Consider the following 23,343-nt stretch of genomic DNA (forward strand, 5'->3'; position numbering starts at 1 on the left):
CAAGAAAAGGATTTTACAGGTAAGTTGTAATAAAAATCCTATTTTCTTTATCGTACATCATGAGACACAAAGCCTTAAGTAATTACTTAATGGGACAGCCCATAGCAATGCTACCTGAGGGGAGAGAGAGACAACCCGCAGGGTACCCCCAGACTTGAGGACTTATACTGCTGCCTGCAGCACACTGCGCCTGAAGGAGATATCCTCATATCTTGTTACATCCACCTGATAAAATTTTGTGAATGTATGCACTGAATACCAAGTTTTGGCCTTACAGATCTGAGCCATGGAGGCCTGATGACGCACTGCCTAAGAAGCACTAACCGCCCTGGTAGAATGCACCTTAACTTGAAAAGGGGGAATCTTACCACTTAAATCATAAGTTTTGAATTATCACTTGCCGAATCCACTTAGTGACAGTGGATTTCGACGCTGCCTGTCCTTTCTTAGGACCCTCTGGCAGAATAAATAAGACATCAGTCTTACAAATCTAATCAGTTGCCTTAAAATAGATTTTCACTGCTCTCACCACATTAAGACAATGTAGTGACTTCTTCCCTGGAACATGGTTTTGGAAAAAACAATGGCAGGACAATATCTTGGTTCAGGTGAAACCTGAAACCACTTTTGATAAAGTCTGGACGAGGGCGTAACACCACTCTGTCCTCATGACAAATCAAATATGGCTCTTAACAAGAAAGAGCAGCCAATTCTGAAACCCTCCTTGCTGAGGATATAGCAACCAAAAATACCACCTTCCTTATCAGAAGGATTAGGGGAATATGTTGTATTAGTTCAAATGGCTGTTTTTGTAACACAGACAAAACTAAGTTCAAGTCCCAAGGGTTCAAGGGAGGTTTGACGGGCGGAATAAGCCACGTCACCCTTGTATAAAACCCCAGACTAAAGGATGAGTAGAAAGTGGTCTTTTGAAATAAGACCGATAAAGCTGAGACTTGGCCTTTAATAGTGCTCAAGGCCAATTTCATTTCTACCCCTATTTGTAGAAAGGCAAGAATTCTGCCTATGATATATCTCCGAGGGTGCCAACCCTTGGATTTGGACTAACTTCATGTTGAATCTGGACCCTAGAAGATCTACGTCCGGAGTCCCCCATCTTTGGCAAACAGCCTGAAGTATGTCGGGGTGAAGAGACCATTCCCCTGGGAATACTGCTGGCGACTCAAGTAGTCCGCCTGCCAATTCTCTACTCTCGGAATGAAGACTGCCGACAGGCACGGAACATTCCTTTCTGCCCAAGTTAGAATATAGTTCACCTCTCTCTGCGCTGAAAGACTTTTGGTGCCCCCTTAGTGATTTATATAGGCCACAGCTGCGGCATTGTCGGATTGAATCCTGACAGGACAATCCCGTAACCTGAAAGTCCAGGCCTTTAGAGCCAGGCGCACTGCCCGAATCTCTAGGATATTGATGGGCAAGGTTCTTTCGGTTCTTGACCACTGTCCCTGGACAGTTGTCTTTTCTACTACTGCTCCCCAGCCTGAAAGGCTGGCATCCATCGTTACCACTTTCCAGATGACTGGTCTGAAGGATTTTCCTTTCAGCAGATTCTGGGTTAGTAACCACCAAGTGAGGCTTTGGGACACTCTTGGGGGCAGCTGCATTGGCAAGTCTAAAGCTTGAATTGTTTTGTTCCAAGCAGACAGGATACTGTTTTGCAACAGTATTGAATGAAACTGGGCATAGGGAACTGCTTCGAATGAAGCCACCATGGTTCCTAGCAACCTCATGCAAAGGCGAATGGAGGGATCGCCTTTTGACCTGACCATCCACACCAGCTCTCTTATAGAGCTGATTTTTGCCTGAGGCAAGAACACCTTTTCCTGGGCCGTGTCTATGATCAGACCCAGGTACTACAGCCTTTTTAGCGGTATTTAAGGAAGATTTCTCTAGGATGAGAATCCAGCCCAAAAAAATCCAGATAATTGGTTGTAGTGCGTACGCTTTGCTCCAAACGAGCCACCGACAGATCTATTAGTAATAGATCGTCTAGGTACACTACTACTGTAATGCCCTGTGCCCTTAACCTGGCTAAAGGTGGGGCCAGCACTTTTGTGAACACCCGGGATGCTGTGGCTAGCCCGAAGGGCAGGGCTACAAACTGAAAATGCTGCTGTTCTAACTTGAACCCCATCCCTGATGTCTATTGATGCTAGAAGTTTTTCTCCTAGGATAGAAACTATTGACCTGATTGTCTCCATGGAGCGGATCTTAGATTTCTTACATCTAGAATGGGTTTGACATCTCCATTCGGTACCATAAAAAAGTTTGAATAAAACCCCAAACCTTGCTCTTTTGTGGGGATCTGTATGATCACCCCTTGAGATATTAATCGGTCTAGTGCCTGAAACAGATTGTCTTTTCTCTGGATCTTTGGGAATGCTTGACCTCAGGAAGTGAGACTGTGGAAAGTCCCGAATTTCAGCTTGTACCCCAGCGTTACCATGGAGATGACCCTGAATTTCTTCTTTTCAGACTTCTGAAAACTGCAGAAGTCTTCCCTCCACCTTGGTGAACTTCTTTTGAGCCTCGGTCTGACTCTGAGATCTTCCTCTAGAGTCTGACGGCAGAGGCCTTCGCCCCCTGCCTAGAGGCGGAAGCTCCTGGAGTAGGGGAAAGAGCCCATTTAAATGAAGGGCGTTTATACTTTCTTTTGAATGCAGAAAATGCTTATCCGGGTGATCCCATGCAGCAAAAATAAACTGTTCTAGTAATGCATGTGCAGGAAACGCATGCAAAGGTTGAGAGGGTTTTAAGGAACCCAAGGAAGAAACCGAACTTTCAGGAGACTCTGTTAGGGATAGCATGAAAGTAGAACGAACCATCTCTGTAAAAGATTGTATCAGCAATTTCTCAGATTGAAAGGCTGAAAAAGGCTCATCTACCGTTGTTTCCTCCGCAGAGTAATCATCATCAGTTTGTTTTTCCTCCTGATTGCCTGAGGGTAACAACCTCATCCTGTGCCCACTGTTCCCCTTGCAAAAGTTCTGAAGTGGGGGATCTAGCACGCTTCTTATCCATCTGGATGGAGGATGCGATTAAAGCCACTAATCTTTCTTCCAGACCCTGCAGGGAGGAGGAAAGGACATCTTCAGTCACGTATACAGGGGCTGAGATGTGAGAAGCAGTTGCACCATCAATTTGTTCCAATGGCTCACCCTGGCTTGCCATAACTGGCAATTCAGGCGAGGATGACAGCATCGGGATCCTAGCACCTGGGGGTGAAACTTTTACTTTTTTGGTTTTTGTGGTGTTTTTTTTGGTAGGCATAGTCCTAAGTACAAAAACAGAGGCACTACACAAACTGCACTTAATCACTGAAAAGTCATGACATTTAAAGCCGCTATAAAATTCAGCCTAATGCTGGAAAAAAGTTGTTCCTGTATCGGGAATGCCAGTTTGCAACCCTCACATGTCCCACAGCTCTTGTGTCCTTGTGTTGCAGGCTGCTTGTTTTCTCCTCGTCAGCCGAGGAGAGACTGTCACAGCTGTGCAGTGTTTTTAGCCTGCCGTGTGTCCTTGTGGACGTTCACGGCAGCGCGCTTAGGCCCCGTCCCCTCAAGAGAAAAAATTCTGCCCCTTTTTACAGTTAAAATGTTCCCGCGCTTGTGCGCAGCATTTTCGGGTCCATCGACCCAACACAAGGGGGGACCCATCCAGCAGCAGGCACAAACAACAGTGAAATCAGCCACAGTAAAACAATTAGCAGTATTAGGACCTCCGGGTTAATGTAAGGGGAGGGAGGGGTACAGCACTGCTGTCCCCCTAACCCTCTAGTCCCATCAGGGGTGAGAAAGAAAACATTTTTGTAGATTTCCTTTAACTTGAAAAAATCCACCTCCACACGCTGCTGCAACCAGACACGGACTGAGCTTTACAGTGAAGACAGATTAACAGATTAAGTTATGTGCACAGACTCCCTCTAGTGAAGATTTAAGACATGACATCATTTTTTCCCTAATGGAAGAAATACATAGGTGTTTTTACAGTCATGGCTAAAAATATTGGCACCCCTGCATTTCTGTCAGATAATGCACCACTTCGCCCAGAAAATTGTTGCAATTACAAATGTTTTGGCGTTCTCATGTTTATTTCTTTTGTTTGTATTGGTATGACACAAAAAATTGGAAAAGCAAAAAGCCAAATCTGACACTCTTCTCCATTCTTTGTTTGGCACACAGAGACACACAACAGAAAGGTTGAGTGAATTTTTCACCATTTTAACTGGTTGCCGGTGTGATTTCTATATTGTCAGCACGTGTTACCGGATACAGGTGACTTTGATTACAAATTACAGGAGCATCACCAACTTGGAATGCAATTATTTCTTACAACTTTGAGAAGGTGCCAATAATTTTGTCCAGTCCATTTTGGAGTTTTGCGTGGAATGAGTCAGGTTTGGCTTTTTGTTTCTCACTTTTTTGTGTCATGCCAATACAAACAAAAGAAATAAACATGAGAATGCTCAAACATTTGTAATTGCAACAATTTTTTGGGTGAAGTGGTGCATTATCTGACAGAAATGCAGGGGTGCCAATATATTTGGCCATGACTGTAGGTGTTTTTAATACCCAAGTTTTTTCCCTTACCTTATCTCCGCCGCAGGATTTGCTGAATTAACAGACAATACAGCCTTCACCCATCACGGCGGGCTGCGTTTAGCAAGCCTTCAAGGACCGGGTCCCTAAAACGGGGTTCCAACTCCCTTGGACCTGTAAAAAGCACCCCACCAGGAAGCTTTAGGTAATGTAGCAAGACCTAAGCCCTGGGTTCCTGGGCGTTACAGGCAAAACCTTGTGCTTCGGATACGTGGCCCCAGGTACCATCCTTTTAGGCCTTAGTGGCACTTTGGATGGATCTGGTCTTTATGGAGGCTATTCAGCATGGATCCCTCCAGTGGAGCTCCTCAGAGCACATCTTCACTCGTGACCAACACCTTAGACACTGGCGAAAAAACTTATGTGCTCCTGGAAGGAGGAGGGGTTATATAGGGAGTGAACTTCCTTGATTGAGTATAACCAGTGTCAACACCTAAAGGTGGCCTATAACCCATTAAGTAATTACTTAAGGCTCTGTGTCCCATTATGTACGATAAAGAAAAACAACGGCGGCTAAACAACGCTTTTATACGCCGGTTTCTAGCTGTCAAATTAAATCGTTCAGGAGAGGTTGAACAACGTCCCGTGTACATGAAGCTTAAGATGACAATCACCCACCCCTTATATTTTTGGCAAAATCAAGCAACAATCGTGGAGCTAATCTGGGGGAAAACAGATTAGAGAACCTTTATTTTTTTTTGTGGATGGACCGATTCCAGGACAAAATGATCTGGGGTCAAGGCCTTATGTATTTTCTTGACAATGTTGTCAATGTTTAACTTTTGCACAGAGTGAGCATTGTCTTAACATTAGGGAATAGCAACTTATTTTCTATATCTATTAAAGCAAAAAAAAAAAAAAAAAAAAAAAAAGAAAAGTCAAAACAGTCTGATCAGCATAGTCTGTAATTACACCTTTGCTTTTTGATTAAAATTGTATGTCACAGTTAAGGATGAGCTCCGGCGCGTTCGCATGCTGCACGTGCCGCGCCCGCCAGGAAGTCGGCAATGCGCTGCGCTAATCACAAGTAGCGAGACATTTCCCGATCTCTGCAGCCGCACATCGGGAAATGTCTCACTGCTTGTGATTAGCGCTGTGCAGTGCTGAGTTCCTGGCGGGCTCGGCACGTGCAGCATGCGAACACGCCAGAGCTCATCCTTAGTCACAGTTAGTGCAGCTATGCCAAATGTGAAATGTCTGGTCCTGGATACGCAATTTTTTTTAATGTAGAAAATAAACGTTCTGAAATCTATTTTCCAGCTGATCAGCTTGAGCAGTGTTTCTCAACCTTTTTCCAGTTAAGGCACCCTTTAGAATGATGCACAATCTCGTGGGAACCAATTCTAAAATGTAAAAAACTAAAGTACTGTATTTATCGGCGTATAACATGCACCTTTTTTTAAATAAACAACTTTGAATTAAAATAAGGGTCAGTGCCCATCGATGCAGCCTTCTCACCTCCCATCAAAGCAGCCTGAAAAATGCCCAGTTGCAGCCCATCTCATCAATGCAGCCTGATCAATGCCCATCTGCAGCCCATCTCATCAATGCAGCCTGATTAATGCCCATTTGTAGCCTCAATGCTCATCTGCAGCCTTACCATCTTTTATCAACGTAGCCTGAACAGTGCAGGAAATCACAGAGCCGTCATCTCCTGTTTACTCGACTCTCACACACACAGTCCCGCCTCCGCCATGGGCACTAGACCGGCTCCTCTGATAGACAGAACACTGGACTAATGCCGGTGGCGGAGGCGGGACTGTGTGTGACGTGAGAGCCGAGTAAACTCGGAATTCACCGGATCTGTGAATTCCGGTGGCGCTCGTCCCCCTCCGAGATACTCTATCGGGGTATAACACGCACCCGTGATTTGCTCCCTATTTTCAGGGGGAAAAAAAGGTGCGTATTAAACACCGATAAATACGGTAATTGTTTTACATATTGCAGCATTATCCACACATGTAAGACACCCAACACTAGAGGTGTTTTTTTTTCAAAGCAAATACACTTTTTCTGGTACAGACTAGGATACCAGCATTTGTTCTTCCTCGTTTCCTCTCCCCCACGCAGAGAATGTGACCCCACCGCTGACAGAGAGAGATGGGGGGGGTCAAAGAGGTGACTGATGTACAGGCCAGCACAACACCCAAGGCTGCAACGTTGCACAAGGAAATCTGTGGCTTTGTGTAACAAAAAAAGCAGGCTTTATCCACCTGATAGCTACATCATTTTTGGGCAATTTTCAGGACACCCCTGAGAAACCCAGAAGGCACCCTGGTTGCAAATGGCTGAGCTAGGGTGACTGAGAAAGTCATCATTTACACTACAGTTAGAATAGATACAAGTTCCTTTTACCTATTCATTTTTAGGACCACACCAAAAGACTCAAGAGGCCTGATAGTGGACATATTGCAAATGTGTGCTTGACCACCCTCTAGTGTTATTAAGCACCTTAAAGGTTACGTTCACTTTTTTCAAGTAGAAATTCACTTTTCATAATAGAAGCCTTTTCTCACGTCTTTTCTGCCCAAACCATCCCAATGTGCTGATCTCTCACCTCATCCATGGCAGCTTTGAATTTTCACACCACTGCGATATAGTGCAAGGGCCTGACTGATTTGATACAAATTGAATAGATTGTCCAGGTGGGTCCTCATATTCCATAGTTTTGGTAAATCTAAAGGATATTGTAAAGAGATTGTACAATCAATATTGCATAGTGTATGGCCATCTGCATACACGTGCATAGGAGGGAGTGGACAGACACTCAGCTGTCAGGCCCCGTTCAAATCTCCGTGTAGAGGGAACTCCCGCCCCCGCACACTTTTTTTTTTGGAGAGTATTATGCATAGGGCAGCCCATTTATGTGAATAGGCTGCCCTGTGTGTGACAAAAATTCCATGCTTTTTGTTGCGCTTGCAGTGCATTTGTCCAATGGCAGACACGCGTCTGCATTTGGGGAGCCATTATCATTTAATGGCAATGCGATTGCAATTTGCGTTTCCAAAACTTATGGCAAAGCGTGCATTTTTTGTGCAGTTTGCCCTATGTTCTGAAATGCTCAGATGTGAATGGAGGCTCAATGTTCTTGTGTTAACACAGTAATTTCACTTTCAGACCCCATTCACATCTAGTGCAGTGGGAGTGCAGTTTTTTGTGCTTGTTTTTCCCAGCGACATGCATAGGGCAGTGATTTCAATGGGATTTCAATGGGCTGCCCTACACATGGCAAAGTAGCTCATGAGACATCTTGGTGTGTTGCGGATAGACTTTTTTTTAATGTGCGTTTTGTTGCATTTGTCGCTCGTTTTTTCATGTGGCAAAATTTGTGTTTACTTCTGCGTTTGGGGTGACACTAATAATTAATGGCACCGAAAGCATGACTAGTTCATTTTAGGTATAAAGGTGGCAATAAACTATACAATCTCCTTTAGATTTACCAAAACTATATAGTAGGACACCCCATCTATCCAATAACTCTTTATCCAATCAGGCATGTCCTTGCACTAAATAGTTGATGGTAGATCTAAAGCAGATTGTACAATCAGATTTCTCCTGTTTTTAATACTACAGCTCTGCTCCACATAGGCTATGTGATCGCTCAGCTCCAGCACATTCTGCCAAAAGATTTATGCAAGATGAAGGTAAAGTACAAAACTATTGATGGCTATTGTATAGCGGGAGAAACTCAATGACATTGTCTACAATGGAAAAACATGCAAGTTTAAAGGTGGGTGAGAGCAATCTCCTGGAGGGGAGGGGCAGGTGCAGGGTGTGTGTTAGTGAGATCAGCTCCCCCTTGTAATAGTTTTTCTGTCCTAAATTACATTTCCTAAAAGACAGAAAAAACGTTTTCTTTTCTGCAACAGAGGTACAATAATGGTATATTGGTACAAAGGGAAGCTGGAAGTTAGAAGAAAAAAACTCAGAATTGGCAAATGATAGAATGCGTATACGTATTTTATAATAGCCAAAGCAATACATATATCTAAGTCCTTTCTTTGTAAAGACAAAAAAAAATGGCAACTTTACTTCACCAAAGTGTATACTGGTAGTAAACGTGCTCACACATGTGATGCTGTCAAGATATGATCTTTTCAGCAAAAAGAACAAGGGAGGGGGGTGGGGGCTAGTACTGTGACATACTTGAGCGGTGCAGGCAAGATTGTCTGGTAATTGTAGTGTTGCTGTTGCTGGCTGAGGATCTGAAGCTGGAGGAAGAGTTGCTGTTGTTGTAGCAGACGTGCATAGTTGGAATCCATCTCAGGTTCATTTTTTTCCCCTTTCTGGTCAGGTGGAATATACTGGTGATATTTCAGCTTCTTTACCCGCGGTTTGGGCTCCTTTGACTTTTTACTGCGAGACTTTTCATTTGTATTCTTCGGCTGGCTTTGCTGTTTAGAAACCAAAATGACACAATGTAATTACAGATCAATGACACATCTGTTGAAACCAAGACATTAGCAGAACTCAACTAGCAATTATTCTCTACGTTCAGGCTCTGGTTAGGTTTTGACACAGGCATCCCCCTTACACTCTTCTGGTATCTTAGAAAGTCTGTTTATAATAGATATGGATCTTCTAATGAATAGACAGCAATTACTTGGTATGCTCTTCTCCACACAACTTAATAAAATCAATGCTTTTCACAAGTTACACAGCACTTTACACCCACTGCAAACCTCAGTTATATAAAGTAATCACCCACTGAGTAATATTCAGATACACTGCATTACATAAGACACACAAAAATGTAAAAATGCAATTAAAAATAGTATAGAAAACCCATAGCCTTGTTCAATGACATACTTGCAATGTAATTCTCAGCAAATTAACATTGATTTTTTTTTTTTTTGGTCCATTGTCTTAATTCTATTCATATGTAACATATTTGAGGCCTTTATAAAAATGTTCACGGTTTCAATTCATTTCAGATCTGACCACAGAGAGACCACCCCTCACACAGGCCCCTGATGAGCAACAGAATTATTTTCATCTCTCTGCTATTTATGCGGCCAAGTGAGCTCAGAAGTGAAGACGACCAAGTGGCAGTGCTGCAATACTAAATTTAACCGGCGGGCTCTCTGCAGGTAAAATCTAATATTATGGCTTCTGATCCCAGTGAAACTAAGGAGCAGTAAGAATGGGTGACTCTACCGCTTACATTTTAGTACACAAATTGTTCAGTAGTAGGCAGATTTGAAATGAGCGGAGGTACCTTCAGCTTGCATAACTAAAAGCTCTGTCTGTCCATAAAAGATATATAGAAATTAAACAGTGTTGGACTGAATCACTTGTCAGTTTCTTAAAGTACTATAGGCAATTTTATTTTCATTCTGGATAGAGTAAGGGAGGGTTATAACCTCTGTCAGATTTATTTTCTCCATCTTTGTCCCATTGCAGAGATTTGCCTTCATTTCCTGCCCCATAACCAAACAGGAAGTGAGAGGAAATCCCTGCAAATTAAGGGAATTCCTTGGGGACCCCCAGGTCCCCTCAATAAAAGATTTCCCCTCTATTACTTTTTGGGGGACAACCCAAAATTTGAGATTTTTCTTTCACTTTAAATGATAATTAAAATGATAAACAGGACAAATAGAGACGGTGAATCTCTATAACGGCAGCACAGACGGCAATAAAAACTGACAGATGTTCTAATCCATCCATTTAAAAAAGTTTTGTCTTTAGTTATACTTTACACCTTTGAGGGACTGAAGCTTTAGGGGTGTCCTGTAGTATCAATAGAAAGAAAAAATATGGCAATGCAGGGTGAAGGCAGGAACAGCATGTGAACCCTTCAATGTCTTATGTGTACTAAGACAGGCAATACATTATACATTTTTTTTTCTTTCAACCTGAAATAAAATGTGTGGATTCCCCCATCAACGCAATCAGTGCTAATGGGGATGACTTCCCACAGCACTGTCCTACTGTTTCATCGGGCAGAATACAATTATCGGTGTAGCCGGCTATAGCTGATGGTTTGGGAAAAGCCCAACAGGCTTGTTGTGCACAAGTCGATTGACAGATGCCATGTATTTACATACACTCACCAGCCACTTAATTAGGAACACCTTGCTAGTACCGGGTTGGACCCCTTTTGCCTTTATACTTCTTGTCATAGATTCAATATGGTGTTGGAAAAATGTTGGAGATATTGGTCCATATTGACATGATAGCTTGAGATGGGCCGTTTTTAAAGGAGCAGTGATTTTAATGATGCTTAAAGTGAAACAATAAAAATGAAAAATTCCTTTAAAATAGTGCCTGGGGGGTTCCCTTAGTCTGCCTGTAAAGTGGTGCATCTGTACAGTGTGTAGACCCTGCTGCAGCAAAACTGACATTTATAAAGAAAAACACACATTTATTTTAAATAATTTTATACATAAATATAAATGCTGAAAATACTGCTATTTCCTATTAACCACAAATACTACCAACACTTTCATTTTTCTGTTTCAAGGCTAACTTCAGGGAGTCGCACTGTAAAGCAGATAAATTCAATACAATCCTTCATCGACCAAGTCAGGAACCATAAGCATTTTTAACTTGTTTCATATACATGGTACATGAAGCTCACAAAGAACATCGATGACAGCCAACTTTCAGTAATGGTTATGTTTTCATAAAATACTTACAAAGCTACTTGGCTTTCAGCTCTGTGCTATAGAATCACATCATGCTGTCACCTATTATGTATATGTGCATGTAAATTTCAATGAGAACAAGAGAGTCACTAGAACTAAAAAAAAATTGTACACTGAAGGATTCAACAAGAAAGATGAAGCAAAAAGAATTTGCATTGAAAAGGGTCAGCTGATGGTACTTAATGAGAATCTGTCACTTTGCCTATTCAGGGCACAATAACAGGTTCTCTTGATCGGGGAACCCACACACGCAGGGAACTCTCCCATTTTCACCCTCCCCCTTGCTTTTTTTGTATGAGGATCGCTAAGAAATACCCGGAATTTTTAGAATACACCTGAGTTGCCAATACCCAGGCCCAAACCCTGTCAAGTTAAGGAGGTCATTAACCCTATATAAGCTGTGTGTCAGTGCTTATACAGGGTTTAGATCCAGTGCACCTGCAGGGGAAGTCTATAACAGTGTTTAGGGGAGCAAAGCTAGAGATTCCCTTTAAAAAAAAAAAAAAAAAAAGATGATTCTACTTAAGGTTGTAAACATCTGAAATGAAAAATGAACAGAGCATATCCGTTTATAGTGACTCTCCCCCCACACCAGCACACATAAGGTGACTGACAACCTTTGCGGTGCAGGTTTCCCTACGAGACTGTGTAGAGGGGTTGAGTGTTCATTAAGTCCACTCGGGTCTCAGATTACTTGGTTCCCTGCTGTATGCTATGCAGTGTGTGATCTCAGATCCCTGACTGCTGGAGCTAAGAAATGACCTTTAAACTGTGTTTTAAAAGGCTGTAGAGAGAGAGCTACAGATAAACAGGTACAACTTATGTAGGAAGATTTGTTTCATCTTTGTGTATAACCTGAGACTAGTCACGTCAGTGGTTATATAAGGGTTTACAACCACTTTTAAATGGTGCAGATTCATAAAACTGAATAAAGCAGTGTTATATCTCAGAGTGACCAATCAGGTGGTTTAATTTTTCCATTACAAAATAAAAGTGGATTATTAAATGGTTGCAACTGGCAACAACTAAACTTTTATTATTTTCTATCTCCACTTCAAAATAACAAGACCACATTTTAAGGAACAGTCCATTTTTCATGCACATAAAGGAACCTTATGATAGGGCTGGGAGCTCCCATGTCAGCGTTCATTAACTGAAAATGCAGGTACCAAAAAGTGCAAAGGCAAGCCTGCACAATTCTTTCAAAGTGCCCTGAAACTAAGAATACTATAAAAAAATATATATATATATCAGTCTGATAGGTTTCTGGCACTTTGGCTCATGCATTACTGTCTACTATGCCTCACTTGGAAATAATTTGATGAAGGGGCAAGCAAACAAAAGGGGGATTAATGCTTTATTGAGGTCCCATCTTGGGGATACTTTAGCACTCAGTAAGAGACCAGCAGGTATATGTTTGACTCGCATGCATGTCCGTGAATACATCCTCGTCTAGGCATATTCCACGTATAATCTTTCCATATTAAATGCACAAATAGATGCGTTTATTGGCAAGTTTGAATCCAGCCATACATGGATTGAAATTCAGCCAGTTCAGTAGGGACCATTCGAATTTCGATCCATGTATGGGCAAGAAGGTTGTACAGAAGTCAATCCACCAATCAACTTTTTTACAACCGCCCAGTCAGATTTTTCCCACTCGATCAGTGTCTTCTGGCGGTGGGGAAGTCTCCCTGATGTCAGACTACAATGGCACAGCAGGGAGGATTCCCCCATCCACATCGAGTGTGTAGATGAAAGAATGGAGTCTCCCCCCCATTCAACCCGTTGGTTGAAGAAAAAAAAAAAAAAAGACTCCTCTATGGGCTGCCTAAATCTCTAGCACCCAGGTCAAATGGGCTGCTAGTCAAGGAGACCAAAAACGCACAGAACAGCAGCATGGAGATTCTCTCTCTAAAACAAAGTCACTGAAGAGAAGTACCAGTATTTATGGCTTTCCACTGTGTGATGAGACAGACAGGTGAGCAGCTAAGAACAATCTTAGCATAGTTGACCTAGATAAGGTATTTTGTTACAATTTGAGAAAATATATTTAGATAGTGGATTTACCTTTACTAATGCTGGTCCAGGTTTCAAAATGATATTAGGTACAGCAGCTCTTGTGGGAGGATCGGGAGTTAGAGCGGGTTTAAAAAATTCAGGCACAGCTGAATTAATTACTGGGCTCTGCATTGAAGAAGAAAAAAAAATGTGTTACAAAATATTGAACTACTGTATATGCATTCTTACATTGCACCATTTTCTTCACTGAAAATTGCATTTTGTTGGGCAAATCTTAGCATACCAGTATTAATATAGTATATAAACTAGAAACATTAGTACTAATATACTATCTTAAACAATTGTAATACAATCTCAAAAACTTCAATACATTATGAAAAAAGGTTTGCCTAAGTTTTGTTGTGAATGAACATAAAGCAAGCGTTAGGATTATACATTTTTTCCATCTTTCCTTTCGCCATGGGTGGAAGGAGAAAAAAAAAAAGCTTGATTTTTCCATCAACACAATCAGTGCTCCCACAGTGCTACTATGTTCTGAAAGCTGGGAGCCTTTAAAATGATTGCATTCAAAAAATCCAACAGGCTGGCTGTACTGAAGTTAATTGATAGACTGACTACTTCAGTACAACCAGCCTGCCCATAGATGGATTGCATCTCAGCTGGTCCCTGCTGAACGGGCCGAGATTCAAGCCATCTATGACTGGCTTAAGTATATATTGCTTTTTAAAAAAGGTTTGGCTCATAAACCATTTATCCAACAAATTAAGTGGTGACTAAAGGTGCTTGCAGACTAGAGGTTAATCTAACATGTATGCACAAAATACAATCGCCTTCAGGTGCCTGCAGAGTCTGAATTAGAAAAGTTTACCATGAACATGTTTAGTATACACAGAGGAGGAAGTGGAGAGGTGCTGCACATACAGCGGGAAGGGGGGTTTGGAACTCTACCTTTCAGAAGGGGGGGGGAGGCAGGCAGTGTTTTAGAGCCACCTGAATCCCTTACACCAGGGATATGCAATTAGCGGACCTCCAGCTGTTGCAAAACTACAAGTCCCATCATGCCTCTGCACTTGGGGGTCATGCTTGTGGCTGTCAGAGTCTTGCTATGCCTCATGGGACTTGTAGTTTTGCAACAGCTGGAGGTCCCCTAATTGCATATCCTTGCCTTACACTATAAAGCCCACAGTCAGCTTGACAAATGTAAAGACAGTCCCAGCTGCTATAAGCAGCACTAGCAGTTAAGTGGTTAGATGCTCAACAAGAAACAGAAGTCTGAGATGTAGTATTGCTATTGACATTGCAGAGAACATTCCCCTTAAAGCAAGGAGATTCAAAACAAGAAAAATTAAATACTGATTAACTTAAAGTGCATCTAAAGCTAAAACACTTGGGGGTTTACCTACTGTAGGGACAACCTCTCTTGCTTAACTGGCTTCGGCCCCCTTTCTTTGCTGAAGGAATAATTTAACATTTGCCAGATGGTGACAGAAGGGAAGGGAGATTTTTCCAGATGCATGTATTGTGATGAGCTACCTTTCTTTGGGTCATTTTCCACCAGCAGGAGCATAGTTGTATAACCCCAATTACAAAAAAGTGGGGACACTAAAATCTACATTAAAAACAGAATGCAATGATTTGCAAATCTCAAACCCATATTTTATTAATAGAAAACATATCAAATGTTTAAAATTAGAAAATGTACCATTTTAAGAAAAAAAATAGAAAGTCATTTTGAAATTGATGGCAGAAACACGTCATCAACTTTTTGATAAATTGGGGTAAAAGGAGCAACAAAATTATACTATCCTAATTCCTCCATAGAAATGCTTGTGGTGACACTTGATTTCCTTGGACAACATGCATTCCCCTACTATATACCTTGTTCTGTTTTTTTGTACTTTTTCCATTTGACTTTCATGGAAATCAGAAGGATTAACCTCTCACCTGGTGAACAATATTAGCCATGTTGGAACAGAGAAACTTGGGATCGGCAGCACACCTACCTGTATTTCCGCTGCCTGTACCCATCCTTTTTTTTAAATTTATGCTTCAATAAAGACTTTCTACTTTACTTCCTGTGTGGGTGTGCTGCCGATCCCAAGTTTCTCTGTTCCATGATTTCTGCTGCAGTGGCAGGGCATGCACCACCTCCTCATAGAAGCAACCTTGGAGTGTTACCGATTGTATCACCTGTGAGCAGCGGTCTTTTTCCTCACTATAAACATGTTATAAATTCTACAGGGAACACATTGCTGTCCCATAAAATTATCTCTGGTACTTTTACAGAAAACCATAAATGGGTATACTGATTATTAGAAGTGCAACTTGGGCTACTTTCACACTGAGGCTCTTTACAGACATTTTAGTGATAAAAATAGCACCTGCAAAGCGCCTCCTTTGCAGTCCCAGTGTGAAAGCCTGAGTGCTTTCACACTGGAGCGGTGGGCTTGCGGGATGCTAAAGAAATCAATGGGCAGCGCCGAAGAGCCTGCAAAGCGATTTGGCAGCGGTTCTACACAGGCACTATAAACCCCTTAATAGGCCACTAGCAGGGGTTAAAAGCACCCCGATAGGGGCCAAAAAAGTGCTGTTAAAACAACGGTAAAGTGCCGCTAAAAATGGCGGTGCTTTACCACTGATGCCCCCACCACCTCAGCGTGAAAGTGCCCTTAATGCCACATTGCAGACACCACTAGCCAACAATTTGCATAGGGAAATCATGATTAGACAGTTTCAGATCAGTCAAGTACACAAAATGAGAGTAGATCATTCCTGTGTGTTCAAAAGTCTACTTAAGTCTGTGGGCTACTTAAGATGGTCAGAGAGACATCTGCCCAACCACACACTGGTGAAGATTGTGGCGGTGCATGAGCAGTGCCATTCAAGAATAGCAAGACTCAAACTCCAGCCGCTTGGGGAACAATGATTCCTTTAACAGTGTATGGCATAAACCTAACAAACACGCAACCCCGCTATCATATTAGGACACAGGCGGCAGTGTCCATGACCATCAGATGTAATACAACCAAAAGCTGTGGCAAAGGTTGAGCCCAGTGTCTGAAATATATTGCTTATATGATTTTACACAAATAAATTGATCATTGTTCTCCAACCGGCTGGAGTTTAAGACTTTTTTTTTGTTTATTCTTTATTAAACTTTCCACATCATACAAAAAAAATGTTCACGCATGGCATGCCATGATATTCCCACAACTAAAGGAAACGCTCCAAGAACCCTCAGAGTCCAGGCACCACAAACCTACCCTCCAGGTCCAGCGCTACCTCACACATACACTACAAAGCTCACATCCACAAACAAGTGGAGTGCCAGGACTCAACACAATTTGTGCTTCAGGGGGGCAGCAGCAAACATAGAATTCATTTACCATTACCCTCATTGAGTTTACTGCCAACTTACTGGAATTCTGAGGGCCTTCAGATGACATAAAATGGTTGTTTATAGCTTAAATGATATTGGATGTTTATTTACTAAAATACACAGTGGAAGGATTTACTACAGATAATTCAGCTATTTTATAGAGAACAGATCAGGTTGTAGACCAGTCTCTACAGCCAACTACTAAAGCCTAAGTATCCTCTAATACAGATACCAGAACAACTTACAGTATTTTATTCTCAATCTTACTTTTCTATAATATTTTTCAATCTCAAACTATCTTACAACATAATAGGTCCTATAAACAGAATTCTGATATGCACTGTGACAATGCAATGACTAGCACAGCAATTCCAAGAGAGGTGACAATGGTGACTGCATAATTTCCACAAAAACTATTTTGTGCACGGGTACATCATAGCCTCAAAGAAATGATCAGAAGGCTGGCTCTGTAGCTTTTCACTTGTGGAACGGTTACTGTGAGGAAAATGTATACAAACCTTCTTCAGAACGTAGGTTCTGAAGTGTTTATCGGACATAGATAACACCTGCCAGTCTGACAGTCCATTACGTCAGAAACAGACAAAAGCTGTCCACATACAGGCGAGGCCAGTTTCCCCATGCCAAGCTTACAATTATAGTGGGCTACTAACTCCCACTCAAACCTCCAGGTGCTCAGATAATGTATGCACAATCTACTGCTCTCGCCTACAATAGCCATACACATAAGATGATTAGTGCCTGACCCAACTGTCAATCTCATGACTAGCAGTAGATACTCCTGGCTTTCAAATCTCTGGGATAATGATTGATCACACATTCTAGATAAACCAAACAGTTTCTTCTAGCAATAGCGGTTTTCCCTCAACTTTGATTTATGGCATATACATGCATGCTTACCCAAATTTCTCTAAAAATGTTTTTTGGACTACTGGATTATGGTTGCATGTTTCACTGCACTCTAAGAACAGTCTTTGGGCACACTATAACTGTTTATCTCCAGTGAGGTCAAAATGCAAATAATAAAGACAAACATCAAATATTTAGCCATTAGAATAAAAGAGTGGACATCACGGGGTGCCTTTATAATATAATTCACATACTGTTTGTCCGATAAAACTGCTGGCACATTTGTTGTGTGTGAATGGGGGAATATTGAATACTCTCAGGCTAGATTCTTTGCAGTTTGAATGTTGTGAAGGCGGAAAATGCTGGCCACTAGATGGAGCTGAGGAGCATACTTAAATCCTATGATTAAAGTGGAGCTCCACCCAAAAGGGGAAGTTCCACTCCTCCCCAGCTCCTGTGTTTGAAGTGGTTTTTGGGGAAGAGGAGCGGGTACACGTTTTTTACAGGTACCCACTCCCACCTCTGCGATTGGAAGTCCCCCTCCCTCCCAAAGTCTTCTGGGATACATGACAGGTCCCAGAAGAGTTCAGGACCAGTAGCCGAGCGCAGCGGGCACCTGGCTGTGAAGCCGCAAGTGGTCACAGCTAGGTGCTCATAGTAAAGATGCTGGCAAAGGAGGACACAGGGAAAACATGACTGGATCGTGGGACAAGGGAGTGGCTGTTTACTAAAAGTCAGCAGCTACGGTTTTTGCAGTTGCTGACTTAATTTTTACTTAAGAGATTGGAGTTCCTCTTTAAACATTTCCATGTAGTTATGAGAAGTAGACACGGTGGCATTACTTTTCAGTCAAATGTTGTCTATAGGTGCGTAGCCAGAGCAATGCGCCTGAGCAAGCTGCTTCCATGGTAATCTCTCCTCACACTGTTGCTGTGCTTTCAGAGGCTTCAGTAACCTCTACTACTAGTGAATATCATTGGAAAATTCTCAACACACCGCAATGACTTATGTAACCTTTTAACTTGCCTAAGGAATACTTTATTATGGACAAACAGTGGGTATATCATTGCAGCAAAGGGTCCTGCCAATAAAAGGAACATCACTTATTTCATCTTGCAAATAAAATACCTTGTTCGTTAAACACAACTGTCAGTATGAACAACTTCCCCTTTAGGGCAGGCAATTGGATTAAATAACCTTCTACTCATACATAGTAAGAGGTAACATACTAGAATGACAATTAACAGATGTTATAAATGAGTTCAGTTGTGACACTTGTGACATTTTAATTCCTAAAAGCAATAAAATGGCTTGATCATTCCAGGGGAAAATAAGATCAACTGTTTATGAAGTTGTGAATGGTAAGCTTCCGCTTTCAATCAATGCTCCTTTCTGGAACTCTTTGTACATCCTTATAAGTATTGGTATTTGGATTTGTATACTTATTAATGTGTCTGGAGTTTTTCTAGCACTCCCCACTCTGTAATATCAGAATAATACAAGTCATGCATTTCAATTACTTGTACTGCAGCGGGAGAATTATATGCAAGTTTAAAGTGGAAGTCCAGGCTATTCTAACGCTCCAACCCGCCTTCTAAATTCTATTCTAACTACCCTCCAAAAGGAAGAAGTCTATACATCACGATCACTGGCATTTAAATCGCTCAAGGAGTGATTGCCTGCAAATGGTTGGCCCTGGACACCATCTGTGCCCAGACAGATCATTCGCCGGTAATTGCTTCATGGCCTTAGGACCACTGATGGTTGGGGAGCTTTTACTCCCACTCACTGCAGGTTAATTTTTTTCCTTCTGCTGACCATGGGTAGCAGGCACATTTTTTCCTCACACCAATGGTGGGGCCTTTATTCTTTTCACTGAAACTGACTGCTAGACATTTTTACTAACGAACCACATTGACATTCTCCCTCTACTCATCAATGCAAGGACATTTTTCCCCTCATTGATTGCTGAAACCAGGAAATTTTTCCTTCTACTTATCCATGCCAGGGCGAGTTTTTCCTGATGACTGATGCAAGAACATTTTTTTCCCCTCTTGGGTATTATTTCTTTCCCACTGACAGGGTATTTTTTTTCTCCCACTAAGCAACAGTGTTGGAGCATTTCCTCCTCCCATAGAATAGCAACGTGACATACTACTGAACACTTTAGTCTGTTTTACTGTACGATTCATACCATCAAACCCTGAATCACATGTGCTACATTGTACTATTACCCTGTATACATCTGAACCATTCACAGTATAGGTCATGCTACACGTTATATAGTCCTGAATACTCAACTGTATATGGTATATTACATACTCCAGGCCTGTGCATTGTATAAATGATATTGTATGTTACATACTGTATTTTATATACAGCACTTCTACATATTCCTTCCTTACTACTAGGTCCTAACTACTTTAATTCCACATGAAAGGGCAGAGTAATCATTGTTTAGCTGGGCACCTACAATGCAGTTCACAGACATGACTACAGGCTCTATATAGGGGATTTGGAGAGCAATGCTATACATATGTAGAGCAATGTGTTCATGCCCATTTTTTGCTACTCTACATGTGTCCACGCTAAGGTGCCCCTCTTTCTCAAGCTCCAAAGTTGGGAGGTATAAGCTCTGAGACTGTAATCTTCACCCTGGGTTGATTACTGCCTCGTGAAGCTGCCACCCATAATATATATGTAGGATGGTTCACACCTCACTCTCCACATGGCTGCTCCAAAACAGACGCCAAGGGAAAGAAGTCAGGATCAGAACACAGCCCTGGCTCCTACACAAGAGCTTCTATAATTCTGTCTTCTAATGTTTAAATAAAACTTTGACTAGACTATGGACATTCAAATATTTACATATTCTTAACAAGCAGTAAATAAGCTTTAATACAAGCCTTTCAAGCCAAGTCTTGGCACTTTGGTCTCCCCCTCATCCTATGCTCCTGCTCTGTATTTACATTGGTTAATAGGCTTCCAATTTCTGAGAGAAGACAGATGGGTGAGCTGAGCTGCAGAAATTAAAGTAGTTTCTGCTCCAACATTAGAGGACCAATTACCCCACAGCATCTGTGGCTACAGAGCTCAATTATGATTTATCCAAAAGCCTATTTATGGTTTGCTAAAATTATGTAAATATTTTATAGTGTCTGTAGCATGGTAATGGTTGTACTTTAAGGTAAAGTGTCTTGAACAGTACTCATATTGTTTTATACAGACTATTTCCTTGGAAGTATTAGGAAGCTCACTCACTGCATCCTGTTTGGACAGTGTCCTGTGTCATATTGCAAACACTCACTCATGAGCAATTAAAGCTGAACTCCAGAATAAGCAGATATTGCCTAAATACAAGAGTCATGCATATTTGCATATGTGCTTTGTGGATTTCTTCTAGATCTGTGCAGTAATCCAGTTGCCCCTGTGCAGGAGCTTCTTTTAAAAAGGGATATTAAAGGTCCTGGCTCCTCCTCTTCTCCGAGTGCCCCCATAGCACGTCACTTGCTATGGGGACACTCATGCATGCTCACTCCCAAGCCCCGCAGTGTGTGTCAATAAGACACACAAAACAGCGCTCGGCCCCACCCTGCTGGCTCTGATTGGCAATGGCTCCCCCTGCTGTGTCAGCCAATGAGGCGGCAGAGACCTGGGAGAGTAGCCGCTCTTGCGCACATCACCGGATCACGATCGGGCTTGGGGGGATGGGGTGGGGGACAAGCTGCATACAGAAGTTTTTTTTTTTCACCTTGCATGAAAAAAACATCAGCTTTCAGAATCATGTTAATAAAGACCAGTCACTGCTGCTGCTCTATTTAAGCAGGGTGACTGGTTTTGTGTCCGCCCCCTCACGTAATTACTTGCAGGCAGCCTGTAGTTGGTGGAGCTTGATGGGTCCCTCTCATAGCTTTGCTCTCTGCACAAGCTATGTACAGCATAGTGATATCACTGCTACAATTACAAAGTAAAATTTGGGTTTGCAAGACACACACACACACACACATTGGATTTATATCCTTTATAGCTGAAGAGTTCAGCTTTAAGCTATGCATAGCGGTCAGCCAGAAATCTGTAATTCAGCAGACAGGCTTCAATCAAAGCATAAAAAATGAAAAATAGTTTTTGTGACTAATCAAAACATTAGGTTGAGGTTTCACTTTGACAAACACAGTAGACATCATACCAGAATTTTGGTGTTGGATACGGGAGAAGCTGACTCGCTAGCTTTGACCTCTCCAGGAGAAGCAGCAGATCCCTGAGATTCTTGGCTTGCTGGTTGCTCTGGTGATAAAGCATCGCTGCTGTCCTCATCAAATGAGAAAGCATCTGTGTTTTCTGTTAAGTCATTCTGACCTGTTAGTAAAAACAAAACCGTCACTAAACCTTAAATAGTGGTTTTAAAAAAAAATGTTTTTTTTCCCCTGCATTGCTTTTCTTGATTTTTCATGTAAAGAGCTGCATTAGAACCTTACTGACCCTTTGAACACTGACACAGTACACTACTAACAACTCTGCTAGCTCAAAACAGTAAGCTAGTCCTGAACAAAACAGACAACATTTTTTCAGTCAACCAGCAAGTTGAAGAAAAGAAAAAAAAAAAAAAAAAAAAAAAGACTTGATTCCTCCATTAACACATTCAATGTAGAAGCTATTGTATTCTGACAGTGGGGAGACATCCCTGCCTTCACTATACACTATAGCAGGCAGCGTTGATCGAAAGGGACAATAAGACAAGCTGGTTGTACAGAAGTCAAATCGGTAGACCGATTTCTGTACAAGAAGCCTGCCCTTACAAAGATTGAAATTCAGCTGGTCCCTGCTGAACCGGACAGATTTCGATCCATATATGGATGGCTTTAAGTAGATTTCCCACCACTACCTACCCAAGTTACAAGAGACAGTAAGGGAATCTTCTTAGCACCAAGCACAATACGGAAAAAAAAAAAAAAACATTTCACAAGCCTTCTACTAATAAAGGTTCATTTAGTTGTGGTCTGTGAAAAAAGGTTTCCATAAACGACTTGTATAGACTAGTAAAATGTCAGTAAATTGTATATTCTATTATTTTAAACTGTGCCTGGTTAGTGGTTTCTACCAGATTGTACATCCTTAGCTCAGAGACTAGAACTACCCCTTGTCCTCCAAAGTTTGTACAGGTACCACATTCAGGTACACTTCCTGCCTACAAAAAAACACTGGGTAAGACCTGTAAGGTCCAAATTTTTATATTTTACCCATATCATCAAAAGCTTTATGCCCACAGATTCAATAGAAAGAAAGGTATTATCCTGTCCATTTGACTGAGCTGCACATGTTCGCAGAGGAATGATTTTTTCTATATATACACATGCCTTGAATTGCTTCTTTAACACTGGAGTCAACCGGGAGTATGTTCTTTTCAACCAACTCCATTGGCCCGGGTCTCTGAGCAATCTTTTCATTGAGATCATCTGCCAGTCGTGCTCTCTTCAATTTCATCTGAGTTGCCTGCAAGGATGGCTCGGCAAGTGTCTCTACATGGAAGAAAAAAAAATTGTCACAGTTTTCTTCATGATTAACTCAAAAGTATTCACTTATTGTTCTTCTCGACAATTCTGTTAAAACTGTGCCCCTTAGATCGAAATAATACATTTATACTAGTTTTAATGTTTAAGAATTATTAAAATCCTGCAGGTCCCAAGCATAGATTAGAATGTGTGTGGAAAATGTAGACTTCAGCAGACCATTGATCCCAAAGTAATGTCTACAGGCTGCTGTGGATTCTGGCAGTCACCAGGCTATTGTTATCTGAGATAACATTGGTATC

At 41.7% G+C, this 23,343-nt stretch overlaps 1 protein-coding gene across 15 annotated transcripts in view; it reads right to left on the reverse strand.

Moving 5' to 3' along the window:
• The window catches only part of MRTFB (myocardin related transcription factor B), a 501,337-nt gene that overhangs the window by 67,558 nt on the left and 410,436 nt on the right, over positions 1–23,343 (reverse strand). For 11 of the 15 annotated variants that reach the window (XM_073591089.1, XM_073591093.1, XM_073591085.1 and 8 more), the window contains 5 exons: positions 22,889–23,050; positions 21,721–21,890; positions 13,337–13,453; positions 8,766–9,013; positions 7,177–7,296 (listed from right to left, as the gene is read on the reverse strand). In XM_073591089.1, the coding sequence (XP_073447190.1) occupies positions 7,177–7,296; positions 8,766–9,013; positions 13,337–13,453; positions 21,721–21,890; positions 22,889–23,050 (817 nt within the window). The remainder of the gene's footprint in view (positions 1–7,176; positions 7,297–8,765; positions 9,014–13,336; positions 13,454–21,720; positions 21,891–22,888; positions 23,051–23,343) is intronic. The other 4 variants (XM_073591099.1, XM_073591090.1, XM_073591098.1 and 1 more) reach the window with 1 other exon arrangement.

This window comes from Aquarana catesbeiana, linkage group LG06 (assembly GCF_042186555.1).
Source record: "Aquarana catesbeiana isolate 2022-GZ linkage group LG06, ASM4218655v1, whole genome shotgun sequence".
NCBI lineage: Eukaryota > Metazoa > Chordata > Amphibia > Anura > Ranidae > Aquarana > Aquarana catesbeiana.